Below are 20,232 nucleotides of genomic sequence, written 5' to 3' on the forward strand. Positions count from 1 at the left end.
TTCTTCTTTGGTCTTCCTTCTACACTGTCCAGCTTTCACATGCATCTGAGACTACTAAAAATACCATGGCTTGGGTCAGGCGCACTTAGTCCTCAAAGTGACATCTTTGCTTTTTAACACTTTAAAGAGGTCTTTTGTAGCAAATTTGCCCAATCTGTCATTTGACTTAATCAAATCAGGCTGTTATAAATTTAGGATGTTAACTGTAACATCCGTAATAACCACTAAGAAAATAACTAAAAAGCGTACCAAAACCCACTGCCATCGAGTCGATTCCGACTCCTAGTGACCCTATAGGACAGAGCAGAACTGCCCCACAGGGTTTCCAAGGCTGTAAATCTTTATGGAAGTAGACTGTAAAAGACATCAGAGGGAATCAAAATAGTACACTAGAAAATAATGAATCAAACACAAAAAAATCAGTATGAAAATAACAAAAGATATAAGACATACATAAATAGCACAACGTAAGTTCCTCATTATCAGTAACTACTTTAAACATAAATTGATTAACCTCACCAATTAAAAGACAGATTGGCAGATTTTTAAAAAATGATCCAGTTATATGCTGCTTACAAGAGATGCACTTTAGACCAGAAGGCACAAATAGGTTAAAAGTGAAAGGACAGAAAAAGATATTATATGCAAACAATAACCAAAAGAGAGCTAAACCAAAAACCCCCTGCCATGGAGTCAATTCTGACTCACAGCAACTCCATAGGGTTTCCAAGGCTATAAATCTCTAAAGAAGCAGACTGCCACATCTTTCTTTCGCAGCGCCGCCGGTGGTTTTGAACTGGCAACCGTTTGGTTGGCAGTCTATCACTTTAACCACTGCGCCACCAGGGCTCCTTAAAAGAGAGATAGGGAGGTTACATAATCTCAGGCAAAGGAGATTTTGTCAAAAATTATTCCAAGAGACAAAAGACTACATTTTACACTGATAAAAGGGTCAGCTCATTAAGAAGATGTAACAATTATAAACATACACTCAGCAAACAAGAGAGCCCCAAAATATATGAAACAAACACTGACAAAAGTGAAGGAAGAAACAGGCCCGACCCACTGCTGTCGGGTCAATTCCAACTCATAGCGACCCTATAGGACAGAGTAGAACCGCCCCATAGAGTTTCCAAGGAGCGCCTGGCGGATCCAAACTGCTGAAGAAACAGGCAGTTCTACCATAATAGCTGGAGCCCTTGACACTCACTTTCAATAATGGATAGAACATCTAGACAGAAGATAAATAAGGAAACAGAGAACTTGAACAACACTATAAACTAGACCTGACAAACAGAACAGTCCACCCAACAACAGAATATACATTCTTCTTAAGTGCAAATGGAACATTCTCCAGGATAGATCCTATGTTAGGACAGAAAACAACTCACAATAAATTTTAAAAGATTGAAATCAAAGTATTTTCTGTAATCACATGGAATGAAGTTAAAAATCAACAACAGAAGAAAAACTAGAAAATTCATGGAAACTAAACAACACACTCTTAACCAATGGGTCAAAGAAGAATTTACTGGGATAACTAGAAAAACGCTTTTAGAGGAACAAAATGAAAACACAACATACTAAAACTTATGGAATGTGGCAAAAGTAGTACTTAGAGGGAAATTTATAGCTGTGAACACCTACACTGATAAAGAAGATCTCAAATCAACCACCTCACTTTACACCTTTAGAAACTAGAAAAAGAAGAGCAAAGTAAACCCAAGGTCAATGGGAGTAAGGAAATAATAAAGATTAGAGATAAAATAAACAGAAAAACAAGAGAATCAACAAAAACTAAAAGTTGGTTCTTTGAAAAGATAAATGAAATTGAAAAACCTTTTGCTAGACTAGCAAAAAAAAAAAAAAAAAAGACACGAATAAATAAAATCAGAAATGAAATCAAGGACATTACTACAGACCTTACAGAAATTAAAACGATTATAAGGGACTACTAAGAAAAGCTATATATGCCAACATTTTAGATAATCTGGATAAAATAGACAAATGCCTAGAAACACCTAAATTACCAAAACTAATACAGGAAAAAATAAAAAATCTCTTTGAGAAACTCTCAAGGCTATCTCCCTAAGACAACCTTTGAACATGGATTTGAATCTATTTCAGTAAGTCACCTTTCAGGCAAATAATAGATTGGCTTACAAAATAAACAATATCACACATGAGTAATGTGCTCCTTTAAACAATTAACTACATGAAACCAAATGGTCAACATTTACCCAAAAGCAAAGGTAAGAGAGGCTAGATCAACAGAAAATGAACAAAGAGAATGGAAATAATGAGAATACTGACACATTGTAAACACTGTAACCAATGGCACAGAACAATTTGTATAAAAATTGACAAAAGCGAACCCCATATGCTGTATAAACGTGTACCTAAAATACAATAAAATATTATTAAACAAAAACAAAAAAAAGAAAATCTCAACAGACCTATACAGTAAAGAAATTGAATCAGTAACCGAAAATCTCCCCAGAAAGAAAAGCTCAGGACCAGATGGCTTCACTAGCAAATTCTACCAAACACTTTAAGAAGAATAAACAATAATGTTGTTCAAACTCTTCACAAAAAAAAGAAGGGAACACTTCCTAGCACATTCTACAAGGCCACATTATCCTATTATCAAAACCAGACAAAGCTATCACAAGAAAACTACAGGCCAATAGTCCTTATGAATATAAAAAATAATTCTCAAGAAAATACTAGCAGTAATATAACAAAAACATACCATAAGTTATGGATTGAACTGGATCCCCAAAATATATGTGTTGGAATCCTAACCCCTATACCTGTGGATGTATAATCCCATTTGGGAATATGGTCTTCTTTGTTACATTAATGAGGTCTTATCAGTATAGGGTGTGTCTTAAAGGTAATCACTTTTGAGATATAAAAAAGTACAGACTAAGACACCATATTTTAAATATGTTACTTACTGTGGTGTGATGGGATATATTGCCAACAATGTTGAGGTTTTTGAGCAATTGGGGAGAACCACTATACTGTCCAGAGATCTGCTTCCTAACTTCAGCTGCCACAGTTCTATAACAAAGAAAGCAAATGCATTATTTAAATTAAAAAAAAAAAAAACCTGGAAAAAGTTTAAAAAAATAAAACTAGTTTAAATGGGGGAAGCTAAGTATATTAAAGTTTCATTCAAAGAACAACAAAATCTCAGCACAACAGCTAAAGCTATGAACTAATGTTTTATTACATATTTATAATTACAATAGAATATCTTTATAATCCTGATGCAGAGGACAAGAGTGACAACCAACTTACATATGGCTTTTTTTTTTTTTTTTAATATGGCATTTCAGAGAACATACTTTGGCCTGTAATATAGCTGGAAACTATAATTAGATGTACATATTAAAATTTACATATTTTAAAGATATAAAATCAACATGATAGGAATCAGAAAGAAAAAACTCTTTTTTCCTTTTTAATATTACTACTAGTTCCTTGTTCATAACCTAGAAAACTTAACTATTTTTATTTAACTAATAAAAAGTATCCTATTACTCTGAAATTATGGCTTTCCATAATCTGACCCTAATCTATCTTTCCAGCCTTAAATGTCCTTTTCCAAATTCCCGTCGATGAACTGTAAATGGCTTCCTAAAATGCTATTTCTCTCCCACATCCACCGATCCACATCTTCACTAGTTTTAAGGGTAAAACTCAAAATTCTAAGACAACCATATGAGCTCCTGCATGAGTTTCACTCCCACTGTCTCTTACCAATATGCAAAGTAAACACGGGCTTACTTATTAATTTGTAGTGAACAGTTTTTCATGGTTTTCACCACATCTTTGTGGTGAAAACACAAAGATGTGGTGAAAACTACGAGCTTGAGTAATCCACCTCTGCCATAATGACTTAATCGTACTAAGTATGCACCCCAGGGGAGGCAGTTTCTCCCAGTGACTTTTAACCTGCTACATCATCAATCAAAAAAACACAGGCTTACAAAATTAATTGTGTAGCTAAAGGAGAAGGAATGTTCTTTCTAGTCAGGGACCCTGGTCACAGGATTGCTATGCTATTTGAATTTGAACAAGGACTTCTTGGTAACAGGACAGTAACAGGCTGGTCAGACCAGGTGCAGCTGAACAAAGGCCCCTTCCTCTTACCCCCTTTCTCTTTTCCCACGCACTCTGAAGTATATAACTCTACATTTTTCTCCTACAGTGTATCTTGGAGCAATACATGTGTAGAGGACGTTTCCTGTGTCAGCTCACCCTGGGATGTGAGTGGCTGAGGCAGACCAACCCCAAGATGAATCTTGCCCAATTCATCTTTGTCCTAATTAGTGTATAAGTAAATAAAGCATGTGATCTCGCTGAGAGCTACAGCCCTGCACGAGCCTGTTTTTCACCTCCGCTCACTGCACCGTACAAACATCTTGGCTCAACATAGCTAAAAACAATACAACCACCACCCCTTCTTTAGAGCTCTTATAGCATTTATCATAGCTAAAGTTGCATTTTCCTCCTTTCTAGGTATTTTTTCCATGTTTCATATATGCTCTATATGAACAGAGGTGGAGTTTTTATTCATCTTTGTTTTCCAAAAAATACTTAATATATGTCACTTAAAACAGGTGAATATTTATCCCTATAAAATACACAGTATTACTGAAGTTACTGACAAAGTAAATCATAAAGGCATTAACACAGCATAACGTAACAGATACAACTTTATTTGAATCAAAATTAGAATTTAGAAGTCCCAAGATTTCAAGCTGGTTGTTGACCCCAGGAGGCATACTAGTATTTCAAATTCACATAAATAAATAGCATTTCTAAAACAAAAATAATTCAAATATTTAAATGAATTTATAGCTCAACCTCTATATTCCTCGGATTTTACAAAACTATAAAGGAAAATATTCAGTTAGTCCTAAATCCAGTAACTAAATAACTTTCCCGTTATATCAGCAATATTTTTATTATGGAAAAAGTATAATCCAAGAACACAAAATAAAGACCACTACCCATAAATTTTGCATAATTATCTTCCTGGTGTTCATACATAACCTTACTCAATGATTATCAACGGGCCACTTCCTTATTTTACAGAACGTGTTTTCTGTTCTTTGACTCTTTTCCAAAAAATAAACCCTATTTCCTCCTATTGTTTACACTGCACATAAAGTAATATAGACCTAACGACCTAGTTTCTGGGCCAAGTGGATAATTGTTTTGCTCTGGAGTGTTCTGAAGCTAATGGATGAATTCAGAGCCCTGAGTATCTTGGTCCCCATTAGAATTTCCAGCTGAGTCTCAAGATAACCTCAATTTTCAAAAATTATTCAGATTTAGGATATAATCTTTTCCCCTCCTTCTTTCCTTCCATATTTTCTTCCTTCTTTCATACTCAATCGTTCCACACACATTTACTGAACAGTGTTATGTGCCAACATCTCAATTAGAAATTTTGATACAAATACACAACTTATTCATAACTTTAAGGGTCAAGATACTGAATTAGCTCTACATTTTTTTATAGGTGACTTGAGGAGCCCCAGATGGTGTAACAGGTTTAGCACTCAGCTACTATTTGAAAAGTTGGCAGTTCAAGCCCACCCAGAAGTGCCTTGGAAAAAAGGCCTAGTGATCTACTTCTGAGAGGTCATAGCCATTGAAAACACTACGGAAAACACTTCTACTCTGCAACATGAGTTGGAATCAACTCGACAGCAATTGGCTTGGTTTTGTTTTTTGGTTACATAATGTCGTATCTGTATTTTAAAAGACTAAATTGGAATAGACAAGGGAAGAAGAGCATCGAAAAGAAAAAAAGACAATTAGAAGTTAAAGTTGAAAGCTAGAGGAATGAAATCTTTGAGTAAGAGAATACAGAGAAAAGAGGGGGCAAAGGGTACATTCTGTAAAGCCTCTGGTAACTTTGGTCTAGGACTCCTGTTAGGCCTTTTAATGACGGCTGTATGTGAGCATTCATTATTATGCTTTGTTTAAAGGCCTTTATATCATGATCCTTCCATCAAGACTGAAACGGGAATAATAACAAGCCTTAAAAAAAAAAGAGAACAAATAATCTCTGACTACCAACTTCAGCATGAAGTATTACTGGGGCTAAGCCATGAGTAATCTGAATTGTAGGCTGTTGTATTTCACCAAATTCAAGATGTCATTAATTGTTAAGATATGCCATAATTCCACATACAGCTAAGAAATGAAAACTTTGCCAATTAATCATTACATCATCAATTAATTGGAAGACATACCCTGATTTCAGAAGATATTAAAATGTGAAACTTAAGTAAATGAAATATGGTTACTTCAAAAGAAAACAACCTGGCATCTGGGGTCTTAAAAGCTAGCGAGCAGTCATCTAAGATGCATCAATTGGTCCCAACCCAGCTGGAGCAAAGGAGCATGAAGAACACCAAAGACACAAGGAAAATATTAGTTCAAGAAACAAAAGGGGCTACATAAACCATAGACTCCATCAGCCTGAGACCAGAAGAACTAGATGGTACCCAGCTACCACCAATGCCCACCCTGACAGGGAACACAACAGAGAGTCCCTGATGGAGCAGTGGAAAAGTAGGGTGCAGAGCTCAAATTCTAGTAAAAGGACCAGACTTAATGGTCTGACTGAGACTGGAGAACCCCAGAAGACATGGACCCTGGATTCTCTGTTAACCTAGAACTAAAACCATTCCCAAAGCCAACTCTTCAGATTAGACTGGACTATAAGATATAAAATGATACTCGTGAAGAGCGTGCTTCTTAGTTCAAGGAGATACGTGAGACAAAATGGGCAGCTCCTGTCCAGAGGCGAGATGAGAAGGCAGGATGGAACTGGGTGAATGGACACAGGAAATCCGGGGTGGAAAGGAGGAGCCTGGAGGAGGGATAGCAACTAGGGTCACATAACAATGTGTATAAATTTTTATATGAGAAACTAACTTGAGCTGTAAACTTTCACTTAAAGTACAATTAAAAAAAGGAAACAATCTTTTATTTAATAACATACAAAAATTATTCTCATGTTACAAATATCTCTCAATTCTAAATTATGTAATTTTCCCCTCCAAAAAAAAAAAAGAAAATCAATAAGAGATAATTTGAAACTTAAGTGTGATAATACAACAAGAACCATTTCTAAACTGAACTATAATAACAATAAAAATATCTGGAACCCAGACAAAAGTGTACTTACACTGAGAACTTCTGTTAAGAAAAGACATCATGGAATGGTAGTGAAGAAAGTTTCCTAATACAAAACAGTACCTCTTAACCATAGCATGATCCAAAGTATTCAAGATAAGAAATGTGATAAACATAGTTCCTAGTATCAGTTAAAGTTCCTTATCCAATAACAATTTACTTTTTCCAATAACAATTTTCCTTCTGATGATAGCTCATATACCACAGCCATACAAAGAAGTCTTTTTTTATTTCTAATGATTTATTAATAATTAACCACAAAGTAGAAAGAGTAGGTCAAAAATTCTGTAGTTACTCAAATGGTGCTAGCAAAACTGGATGTCCATGTGCAAAAAAGTGAAACAGGTCCCAGGCCTCCACACCATATACAAAAACTAACTCCAAATGGATCAAAGACCTAAATATAAAGCCAAAAACTATGAAGTTCATAGAAGAAAAAATAGGATCAAGAGGCCCTAATACACGGCACTAACAGGATACAAACCAAAACCAACAACACACAAGCCTCAGAGGATAAGCTAGATAACTGGGATCTTCTAAACATTAGACACTTAACACTCATCAAAAGATTTCACCAAAAGAGTAAAAACAGAGCCTACAAACTTGGAAAAAAATTTTGGCTATTATAAATCAGACAAAGGTCTAATCTCTAAAACCTACAAGAAAATCCAACGCCTCTCGACGACACTGGGTTTTGGTTTTTGGTTTTTTGTCTACAAAAAAAAAGAAAAATAATCCAATTAAAAAATGGGCAAAAGGAAATGAACAGACACTTCACCAAAGACATTCAAGCAGCCAACAGACACATGAGGAAATGCTCGGGATCTCTAGCCATTAGAGAAATGCAAATCAAAACTACAATGACATTCCATCTCACCCCGACATTGCTGCCACTAACCAATAAAACAGGAAATAACAAATGTTGGAGAAGCTATGGGAAGATCGGAACTCTTATACACTGCTAGCGGGGATGCAAAATGATACAACCATTTTGGAAAACAATAAAGTGCTTCCTTAGAAAGCTAGAAATAGAAATACCATATGATCCAGCAATCCCACTCCTAGGAATATATCCTAGAGAAATAAGAGCTGTCACATGAATAGACATATGCACATCCATGTTCACTGCAGCATTGTTCACAAGAGCAAAAAGATGGAAACAACCTAGATGCCCATCAATAAATGTATAAACAAACTGTGGTACATATTACACAATGGAGTATTACACAACAATAAAGAACACTGAATCTGTGAAGCATCTCATAACATAGAGGAATCTGGAGGGCATTATGCTGAGTGAAATAAGTTTATCACAAAAGGACAAATGCTGTAGGAGGCCACTACCATAAAAACTCATGAAAAGGTTTATATACAAAAAGAAACAATGTTTGATGGTTATGAGGGAGGGGAGGGGTGGGGATGGAAAAACACTTAATAAACAATAGATAAGTGGTAACTGGTGAAGGGTAGGCCAGTACACAATACTGGGGAACCCATCACAACCTGTACAAGGCAAGGTCACGGTAGCTCCATAGACACATCCAAACTCCCTGAGGGACCGAATTGCTGGGCTGAGGGCTGTGGGGACCATGGTCTCGGGGAATATCAAGCTCATCTGGCACAACATAGTTCATAAAGAAAACGTTCTACATTCTACTTTGGTGAGCAGCATCTGGAGTCTTAAAAGCCTCTGAGCGGCCATCTAGGATACTCCCTGGGCTCACCCCTTCAGGAACAAGGAAGAATGAGGAAAACTAAAGATACAAGGGAAAGATTAGTCAAAGGACTAATGGACCACTTTTACCATGGCCTCCACCAGACTGAGTCTGGTACAACGAGACGGTGCCCAGCTACCACCACTGACTGCTCTGACAGGGATCACAATAGAGGGTCCTGAACAGAGCTGGGGAAATATGGAGAACAAAACTCTAACTTAAAAAGAAAGACCAGGCTTGCCGGCCTAACAGAGACTGGAGACACCCTGAGACTACGGCCCCTGGACACCCCTTCACATCAGTAATGAAGTCACTCCGGAGGTCTACCCTTCAGCCAAAGAACCCCTTCAGGTCAGTAATGAAGTCACTCCAGAGGTCCATCCTTCAGCCAAAGATTGAACGGTCCCATGGAACAAAACAAGACTAAAGGGGCACACCAGCCCTGGGGCATGGACTAGAAGTCAGGAGGAAACAGGAAAGCTGGTAATAGGGAACCCAGGGTTGAGAAGGGAGAGTGTTGACATGTCATGGGGTTGTTAACCAGTGTCACAGAACAATGCGTATACGAACTGTTTGATGAGAAACTAGTTTGTTTTGTAAACCTTCATCTAAAGTACAATAAAAATAAATAAATAAATGTAATCATGCAATATGTGAAAAAAAATTCTGTAGTTACTTATCCCCCTAAATTATAATAAAATACCATCTTCCCCTCCCAAGAAAACCTGATTCAATATTTGATCTATTTATCTCTTTATCAACTTTATTTCCCCAAGTTCCTTCCCTATAATGTATTATATTACAGTTAACATGCACTACAGTTTTCACAAAATAAAGCACTAACCCAGGTCATTCACCATAGGATGTTGGAAATAACCAGCAAAGAATCCACATCCTAAGAAAAAAGTATACTACACTGTATCTTTCCTCTAACCCTCTCCTACTTTCAGATGGCCATGATTTCCAGAATGACACAAGGATAATAAAGTTAAGCTGGGCCACTGTCATGGACTGAATTGTGTCCCCCAAAAATATCTGTCAACTTCACTATGTCATGATGTTACCATTTTACCTTCTGATGTGATTTCCCTATGTGCTATAAATCCTAACACTATGATGAAATAAAATGGATTAGCAGCAGTTATACTGATGAGGTTTACAAGATTAGATAGCGTCTTAACCCAATTTCTTTTTGAGACATAAAAGAGAGAAACAAGCAGAGAGACAGGGGGACCTCAAGCCACCTGGAGGGCAGCTCTGGGAGTAGAGCAAGTCCTTTGGACATGGGGCTCCTACACTGGGATGCTCCCAGACCAGGGGAAGACTGATGACGGAGACCTTCCTCCAGAGCCAGCAGAGACAGTAGGCCTTCCCCTGGAGCCAGTGCCCTGAATTCGGACTTCTGGCCTGCTGGACTGTGAGAGCCATCCATTTACGGTATTTCTGTTATAGCAGCACTAGATGACTAAGACAGCCACTCTCATCTCTAGTCATTCTTCAGGTGACCAGAGTAGAGTCTCCATAAAGGCGAGTACAGTTTAGACTAAGAAGAGTTTGGTTAAGCTACTCCTATAAAGACAAAAAGTATTTGTAATGTATGATGTCAAAAAAAAGAGTAAGATCTGTTGCAACTGGTACTATTTATATCTACGATAGAAACCAGGGAAGAAGATAAGGGTAGGGAAATATAACATGGTAAAGGCAAAAAAGGGCTAGCTAAAAACCCCTAAGAGAAAAAGGAACGAGAACAGCTGATGCTCCAGTGCTATGACTATCCAAGTCCAAAACTGATGACTGATCAGTTCAATCAGTTATATCATCATGAATAACTGGTATTAAAGACAGAGAGAAGAATAAAGAAAACAATAGGTTAAAGAAAAACAACACTGTATCACATATTAAATACTTGTGCCAAAAATGTTTACCCTGAATCAAATCAAGCCTTTACATCTAACTTCCATTTTATAGGAAAAACAGAGGACAGTTTCTAACAAGTTAATGCTACAAGAAAGCAATCAGAAAAAAAAAAAAAAGCAGAAGATAGGTCATTCTCCACATCAAATCTCCTCAGCAAGTCAATGTGATGGATAAATAAATAAATAATAAAGGTAGTGGGCTAAAGTGTAAAACAGGCTTAAGAGACATAATCAAATGCAACACATGGAACTTCTCTGAATCCTGGTTTGAACAAATCAGGGGTAAAAACATTTTGGGGGATAACTGTAGAAATTTGAACATGGATTATGCATTACATAATTAACAATTACTGCTGACTTTTTTTAATGTGTAAAAACAGTATTTGGGTAATACAGAAAATGTCCTTATATTTTAGAGACACAAATGATGTCTATGATTTACCTTAAAGTCTTCAGTTATTATTATTACTCTACCTTAATAGGAGAGTCCCTGGGTAAAGCAAACAATTAAGCACTCAGCCACTAACTGAAAGGTTGGCAGTTAGAATCCACCCAGAAGCACCTCTAATGAAAGGCCTGGCAATCTACTTCTGAAAGATCATAGCCACTGAAAACTTTACGGAGCGCAGTTCTACACTGAAACACACAGGATCATCATGACTTGGAATCAATTTGACAGCAATTGGTTTGTTTTGGGTTTTTTTGGTTTTGGTTTTATTTTGTTGGGTGGGGGGCTTAATAGGATAAAATAGTAAATTAGATATGGAGTACCAATGAAGCAAATAGCCTTCAAAAGATGTATCACATTCTCCAAAAAGCCTTTCCTGATTATTTCTGTTCTATTTCACTTCAGTTAGAGACTCCTCTGTGCTTTCAAACCACTCTCTATATATCCATATACATTTAAGGAAATGGGACTTTCCAGGAAGCTATTCAAGGACATTGGTCACTGACTGCTTCCTACCATTAAGAAGAACCTGGCCTTGTTGACATGAAGTAGGAAAGCCCAATGTTTGTAAACACTCTTTTTGATAGAAGTATGTAAATTGTAAAGTAGATTCTTCTGGAATGGTGATGCAATACCCAAATATAAAAGTATGGTGAATTCGGCTTCTCTGGCTTGGTTCACTGCTACTCTTCAGAAGCACCTCTGTAATCTCCTTGAGGAATTAGAGAGGAAAAGGAAACTTCACTTCTGACTGCAAGATGCTATGCTGTCTCTTATATAAATATCTCCATGCAGGTTAGTTTCTGTATCCTCTGCCATTAGAGAAAATGTATATTCTATAACTCTGTCTGGTAGCATTTTTGTATTTAGAACTACATAATTGTGACAACCAAACACTACTTCTGTCACAGCACCTAACAAATTGTTTTGAAATGTGTTTACCCATCTCCTGGCAAGAAACTACGTAATTAAGAGGTCGGAACTTCATTTTATTTACCTTTGCATCCCTTAGCAGAGTGCCTAGCATTTCTGTCGTTGTTGTTAGCTGCCATCAAGTCAGACCCTGACTCATGGCAACCCCAGGCACAACGGGATGATGGACAACGGGATCAGACCACTGTGATCCAAACAGTTTTCACCGGCTGATTTTCGGAAGTAGATTACTAAGCCTTTCTCCCTAGTCTGTCTTAGACTGGAAGTTCTGCTGAAACCTGTTCACCGTCACAGCAACAGGCAAGCTTCCACTGACAGGCGAGTGGTGGCTGTGTTGAAGTGCAATGACCAATAATCAAACCTGGGTCTCCCACATGGAAGGTGAGAATTCTACCACTGGACCACATACTGGGCTGCTTAATAAATGTTTACAGACCTAAAGTGAAAACAAGAATAGAAGAAATAAATTCATAGTTCCTCCCCCCAAAAGTTATCAAAGAAAGAATCTTAGAGTAAAACAACTGATGAGAACTTAAGGGCAGAAACCGTATCTTATTAATCTTTACATTCTCAATGTCTAAGACAATGAGGAGTGGGAGAGAACTGAAGAGTGGAGAGATGGAAAAGGAACAAGGTAGGGAATAAGAGTGAGTTTAGAGATGTCCTAGCATATGGGCTTTCAAATACCCTACAGAGTAAACTAATCTCTTTGTATTGTTAGTTTCCATTGGATTGGAAAGCAAAGAGAAAAGTATGTCTTTTTATTTATTACTGTCAAATAGGTAGGTACATATTTTTCTGGGGGGGAAAAATCTGAATTCACCAAATACTGTAAATATATAACCTTTTCTTGAAAAGTCTAGTTGACATGATAATTACCTCATTTGTTACCTAGGAAGGCAGGAAAATTATTACTGAAACACAATGCTCTCCTATTCAACATGAAACATTTTTTTACAAAATATATAACTTTTTATCCATCTCAAAATCATCCCTGATGTGCCTTTAGCACATCTGCAAAGAGCTGATACCAGAACTTCTTTCAAGCTCTACAACTATGTAAATAAAATTACTGTGACGTACAGAGGAAATAAGAGTTCCCAATATGGAGAAAAGGCGAAGATAACAACCTGATACAGAGAACACAACTTAAAAAATAAATAAATAAAAGGAATATATACACGGCAAATAAAGTCAAACTTCAGAAACAGGCATAAAGCATAAGGTACATCTCTCCACTATCTCCCATCCCCAGTTCTAGTCACCAAACGTAACCACTTAGTATTTTCTTAGGTATTCTTCAAAAAAACGTATATAACTGCACATTTAAAAAACCCATTGCCATCGAGTCGATTCTGACTCATAGCAACCCTATAGGACAGAGTAGAACTGCCCCATATGGTGTCCAAGGAGCGCCTGGTGGATCTGAACTGCCAACCTTTTGGTTAGCAGCCGTAGCTCTTAACCACTACGCCACCAGACTTAGAAACTCTGTGGGGAAGTTCTACTTTGTCCTATAGGGTTGCTATGAGTCAGAATCGCCTTGATAGCAGTGGGCACATTTAAGAAATCCTTTTTATTTTTTAATGTCTACACATGACATCATATAATAATCTTTTCTTAATACTTTCCATTATATAATTATATACTTAACAATATATCATGGAGTTTTTTCCATATCAGCAAATAAAGCTAGTAATAACATTAGCAACATTTATCAAACACAAGGTGCCAAATACTGTGCAAAGTGCTTTATATTTTTTATACCTCATTAAATCTTCAGAAAAATCCTACGAACTAGGTACTATATTAGGGAATTGAAGCTTTAAGAGGCTAATGTCACGTAACGGGTAAGGAATGAAGCCAAGATCTGAACACAGAGCCACCACGCTTAACCACTGCTCTTCTTTTTATCTGCTGTAGAGTTCATGTTGTTGCTCTTGTCGTATGCCATCACGTCGATTTTGACTCATAGCAACCCTATAGGACAGAACAGAACTGCCCCCTAGGGTTTCCAAGGAACGGCTGGTGGATTTGAACTGCCATCCTTTCGGTTAGCAGCCTGAGCTCTTAACCACTTTGCCACCATAGTATTGGTAAATTGGAACACTTTTAACAAGTTCATTTGGTGAACATTTAGGTTATTTCTAGTTTTCGCAAAGATCATCACAAGAATGTAAGCTCCACGAGGACAGAGATCTAGAATCTAGAATTTCGGGTGATTTTTATTTTCTCTTTTGGGCCTTCTATATTTTCCAAATTTTCTGCAGCAGCATATTTATTTTATAATATAGAAAAAAGATATTTTAGATAAATTTTTAAAATAAAATACATTATTAATGCTTAGGAAAGGCAGAGGCTGGGTTGTAATTTAGATCCATAAAGTTCTTACACCCTTTTTCCATGGAAGCAAGTTTCCAAAGGAAAATGACTCTAGCTATAGTTCGCATTAACAGTTTCTCTATTTTCCAAACTATAGCCTATGAAGTCTGTTAAAGAGTGAAAAATGTCTACTGTACATACTAACATATTAAATAGGAACATTTTAAGAATTACCACCACTGTTATGATCTGTTTTCTATTTTTTGTGACTTGCTAAATAAAACTCCGATCTCTAAGGCACTTTTTTTGTGACACTTGTAAATTAGCCTGTGTTAAATTTTTTGAGAACACAGAGGGCTGGATTATAATAACCACTAAAGGCTCAAGAAAACTAAAATACGTACAGGTCGATCTGTGAAACAGAACAAAAATAGCACTTCTATGTAATACACTTAACATTTAAGACATAGCTCCTTGAGGTAGCTTGTCTGGGGTAAAAAAAAGGATGTCAGCTGTCTCATGTATCCCATAACATGATAACATTTAAATCAATGATTTAGAAAGCACTGTATTAAGGAGACCCTGGTAGTGTTAAGTGCTATGGCTGCTAACCAAAAGGTTGGCAGTTCAAATCCACCAGGTACTCCTTGGAAACTCTATGGGGCAGCTCTACTCTGTCCTATAGGGTCGCTATGAGTCAGAATGGACTCAATGGCAATAAGTTTGTTTTTTTCTTTTTTTTTTTTGGTATTAAGGAGACCTGAGTGGCAGTTCAAACCCACCAGCTGCGCCACAGGAAAAAGATGTGGCCGTCAGCTTCTATAAAGATTTACAGGCTTGGAAACCCTGTGGGGCAGTTCTACTGTGTTTCATAGGGTCGCTGAATCAGAATCAACTCAACAGCAATGGGTTTGGACGTGTTTATTGACTCCATCACTGTGATCTTAGCATTTCACCATATCTTAATTTCCTCAACTAAAAAATGCTGAAAATACTACCTCTAATGCATGGACCATATTAAATTACTTAAACGAAAAGGTGGATAAGTATACAGCTAAACTGTGTGGAAAACAGAATTCAAAATTTAGCATTTGGAAATATTAACACTGATCTGAAATTGGCAATTAAAACAAAAACGGGGATGGGGGAGAAGCTTTACTGTAAAAAAAAAAGGACAAATTTATCTTAAATTCCACCCTACTTCATAAAAACAAAGGAAGAATCTCTTTACCTACAATTGTACAAATTATATGCTGGTGTAAAACATATAATTACTGTTAAATCATGTTTATTCTAACTAAAATATTTCTCAAATCTTGGTTCCTCCCGCTCCTCTCTATCACCTGCCCACAAATAACATCATACTTAAAGGTGAAAGTCTGAATGCTTTCCTCCTTAGATAAGGAACAAAGCAAGGATGCCCAATCTTGACACTTCTATGGAACACTATGCTAAAGGTTCTAGCCAGTAAAGGAAAAAAAAAAAATTAAAGGCATCCAGATTGGAAAGGAAGAAATAACCTTGTCTTTATTCACAGAAAGTATGACCTTGTGCAGAAAATCATAATGAATAGACAAAAAACTACTAGAACTAATAAATGAGTACAGCAAAGGATACAAGATCAATATTCAAAAATTAACTTATTTCTATACACTAGCAACAAGCCAAAAATATTTTTAATTCTATTCATAATAACATCAAAAAGAATAAACTACTTATAAATAAATTTAACACAAAAAAAATACAAGACCTATACACTAGTTTTTCTACAAAACACTGCTAAAAAAATAATAAAGTAAGGTCTAAATAAAGGAAGAGACATCTGTATTTGCCAATCAGAAGACTCAATATTGTTAAGATAGCAATTCTCCCCAGATTGATCTACAAATTCAACATGTTATTGTGGTTGTCAGTTGCCATCCAGTCAATTCCAACTCAAGGCGACCCCACGTGTACAGAGTAGAACTGTTCCATAGGATTTTTAAGGCTGTGACCTTTCAGAAACAGATCACCAGGCCTGTCTTCCAAGACACCTCTGGGTAGGTTCAAACTGCCAACCTTTTGGCTAGTAGTCCAGTGGCAAAACACATATTGATATTGATCTTAAAATTCATATGGAAATGCAAAAAAAAAAAAAATGCAAACTAACTAAAACAATTTTAAAAACAAGTACAAAACTGGAGTACTAATACTATCAGATTTCAAATTTTACAATAATCAGTACTACCACGCAACAGTAGGCTCAAACACAGCAACAAATTTGAGGATGGCACAGGACCAGGCAGTGTTTCATTCTGCTGTACAAAGGCTCACTATGAGTCAGAACTGACTCAATGGCACCTAATAACAACTCAACTACATGGTACTCTTATATGGATAAATACACAGATTAGTAAAACAGAATTCAGTTCCTAGAAATAACCCCTTACATGTATGGTCAACTGAAACCCTGGTGGCGTAGTGGTTAAGCGCAACAGCTGCTAACCAAAGGGTCGGCAGTTCGAATCTCCCAGGCGCTCCTTGGAAACTCTGTGGGGCAGTTCTATTCGCTATGAGTCGGAATCGACTCGACGGCACTGGGTTTGGTTTTTTTTGGTTTGATACCCGATAAAGGCGACGAGGCAATCCAGTGGAGAAAAAGATAGTGTTCTTAGCAAAGAGTGCTGAGACAACTGAACATCACATGCAAAATATGAATGCAGACCCTTATACCACACCATAAACAAAAATTAACTGAAAATGGATCATAAACCCGAATGTAAGAGCTGTTTGTTGTTAGGTGCCGATAAGCCAATTTTGACTCACAGCAACCCCATATAACAGAGCAGAACTGTCCTGTCGGGTTTTCAAGACTGCAATTTTTACAGGAGCAGATCGCCAAATCTTTTCTCCCACAGTGCCTCTGAGTGGATTTGATGCACCTTATGGAGCACAGTTCTATTCTGACACACAAAGGATCTTCACGAGTCAGAATCAACTCAATGGCAATTAGTCTGGTCAGATATAGGGACAAAGTAAGTGGTTGCCTGAGGCTTGCAGTAGAAGCAGGGAGTAACTGCAAGCTGGCACATCTTTTTTTGATGATGGAAATGCTCTAAAACTGGATAAATGGTGACAGTTTCATAATTCTATCAATTTATTAAATATCAATGAATTGTAAACTTAAAACAAGTGAATTTTATGATACATAAATTAGACCTCAGTAAAGTTGTTTTAAAAAAACAAGACTGGTACAGATGTGCAGTAGGATGGATTGCTTTTTATATGGCCTTTCTCACCATAGCCTTAAAAATCACCAAGTGATTGGATGAGACTATGCAAATAAGGTGCTTTTGGCCCACCAAGAGGATTGGAAAGCTTGCAGATAAGGTGCATGGCACCCTTGGAGGGAGTGGAAACATGCAAATAAGGTATATGGAACCTTAATGAGGGGATTGGTCAGTTTTGCCACTCCACTAGGCTTAAAATGAGCCATTTCAGAGGCAGGAAGGGGGTACCTCACCACCACCACCAAGAAGAGATGGGAATGGAGTGTGCCGTTGGACCCGGAATCCCTGCACTGGGAACCTCCAGGACCCAGGAGACAGAGAAAGAGAACTGTAACACTGGAGACAGTGAGAAACGGCGGCAGCAGAGATAGCAAAACCAAAAGACCAGCAGGAGACAGCACGGTGAGCTTCTCAACCCATGGAGCAAGACTGCTAAGTGCCTTGGGGCAGGGGGCCTTCTGGCGGAGTGGGGTACCTCAGGGCACTTGTCGGCAGGGCTAGATTTGCCAACCCACAGAGGCATAGAGCTAAAAGCCTTCGGGTCAAGGCTCACTGGCAGAATGGGGTTCATCTAGGCGCTTACCAGTGGAGTTAAAGAGCTTTCTAACACTTACCCAAGCAGGGCAGAGGCCAGACTGAGGGGCCAAAGGGCCTAGGGAATGAGGGCCAGAGAGAGACCTGCCTGCAGGAACAGCATAGGTTTTGACCAAAGAACTGTATCCTGAGTACTGAATTGAAGTAACAGGTTACTGAGTTGTAACCTTATACTTCCCTAATAAACCCCATCATTGTGAGTATCGTCTGTGATTTCTGTGTGGCCACTTCAACAAATTATCGAACCCAGCAGAGAAGTAGAGACTGCCACGGGAGGCAAGATCAGTGTCTGTGATCAATAAAGTTATATGTCAACTTGGCTGGGCTATGATTCTCAGTGGTTTGGCACTTATGATGTAGTTTGGCAGGCATATGATGATGTGATCACCTCCATGATGGATCTGCTGTGAGCAGTCAATCAGTTGAAAGGGAGTTTCCTTGGGGGTGTGGCCTGCATCAAATAAATAAGTGGACTTTCTGGCAAGGCTCGTGGGCTTTTGCTTGCTCTGGATCCTGCAGCTGGCTCCTGTTCGTCTGACTTCTTAGGACTTGAGCTAGCAGCTTACGTGTCTTCTCACCTGCCAATCTTTGGATTCATCGATCTTCACAGCCTGTGAGCAAGAGCCCTGTGATTTGACCTGCCAATCTTAGGTTCGCCAGCCCTTGCAGCTACGTGAATCAGGAGAAGCCTCTATCCTGACCCATAGTCTTGGGACGTTCCAGCCTCTACAATCACGTGTGCCATTTCCTTGATATAAATCTCTCTATATAGATATTTATATGCTCTAATAGTTTTGCTTCTCTAGAGAACCCAGCCTAAGACATTTGGTGCTGAGAGTGGTACTAGAGAAACAAAATTTAAGGATAAGTTTCCTAAATTTGTTCTCAAGTCTGGTTAGTCTAAAAGATGTTGATGACTCTGCTTCCAGTAGTAAAGAGGTCACTGCTAATCCATGGCATGAGGTGACAACAGAAGTACGCAAAATATGGCCACCAACAGATCAGGTATTGGTGAAAGGCAAGGCTCTAGGTGACTGTGTATTTTATACTTGTCTTAATCATCTAGTAGTGCTATAACAGAAATACTACAAGTATTTCCTCTTTAATAAAGTGAAATTTATTTTCTCACAGTCTAAAAAAAAAAAAAAAAAGTAGGCTAGAAGTCCAAATTCAGGGCGGCAGCTCCAGGGGAAGGCTTTCTCTCTCTGTTGGCTCTGGAGGAAGGTCCTTGTCATCAATCTCCCCCTGGACTAGGAGCTTCTCTGCACAGGAACCCTGGGTCCAAAGGACATGCTCTGATCCCCAGTGCTGCTTTCTTGTTGGTATGAGGTCCCCCTGTCTCTCTGCTTGCTTCTCTTTTATATCTCAAAAGAGATTGGCTCAAGACACAGTCCAATCTTGCAGATTGAGTCCTGCCTCATTAACATAGAAGTAGGATTTAAAACACATAGGAAAATCACATCAGATGACAAAATGGTGGATAATCACACAATCCTGGGGATCATGGCCTAGCCAAATTGATACACACGTTTTTGGGAGACACAATGCAAAACATGAGAATGTTTTTCTATAATTTTGTCATAATGAGAAACACAAGGAAACTGGTTGGTTGGTCCTACTTTTGCTAAATAAAGTGGTAAAAGGAAGAGATGAACTCAGGGCTTCTGAGTCAAAGCTCAAGCACCACATAAACAACCTCAAAGTTTCCACTCGTGCCTTGAAAGAAAAGCTTATTTCTAGTAGTAACAGAGCTGATGTTGCCGAAAACCAAACCCAGAGTCTTACTGTAAGAGTGGCAGAATTAAAAC

At 37.9% G+C, this 20,232-nt stretch overlaps 1 protein-coding gene across 4 annotated transcripts in view; it reads right to left on the minus strand.

Annotated features, from left to right (window-relative positions):
* DOCK7 (dedicator of cytokinesis 7) overlaps positions 1–20,232 on the minus strand; it is a 271,583-nt gene that overhangs the window by 235,053 nt on the left and 16,298 nt on the right. For all 4 annotated transcript variants that reach the window (XM_049879451.1, XM_049879447.1, XM_049879449.1 and 1 more), the window contains exon 2: positions 2,961–3,066. In XM_049879451.1, the coding sequence (XP_049735408.1) occupies positions 2,961–3,066 (106 nt within the window). The remainder of the gene's footprint in view (positions 1–2,960; positions 3,067–20,232) is intronic.

This window comes from Elephas maximus, chromosome 3, assembly GCF_024166365.1.
Source record: "Elephas maximus indicus isolate mEleMax1 chromosome 3, mEleMax1 primary haplotype, whole genome shotgun sequence".
Lineage (NCBI taxonomy): Eukaryota > Metazoa > Chordata > Mammalia > Proboscidea > Elephantidae > Elephas > Elephas maximus.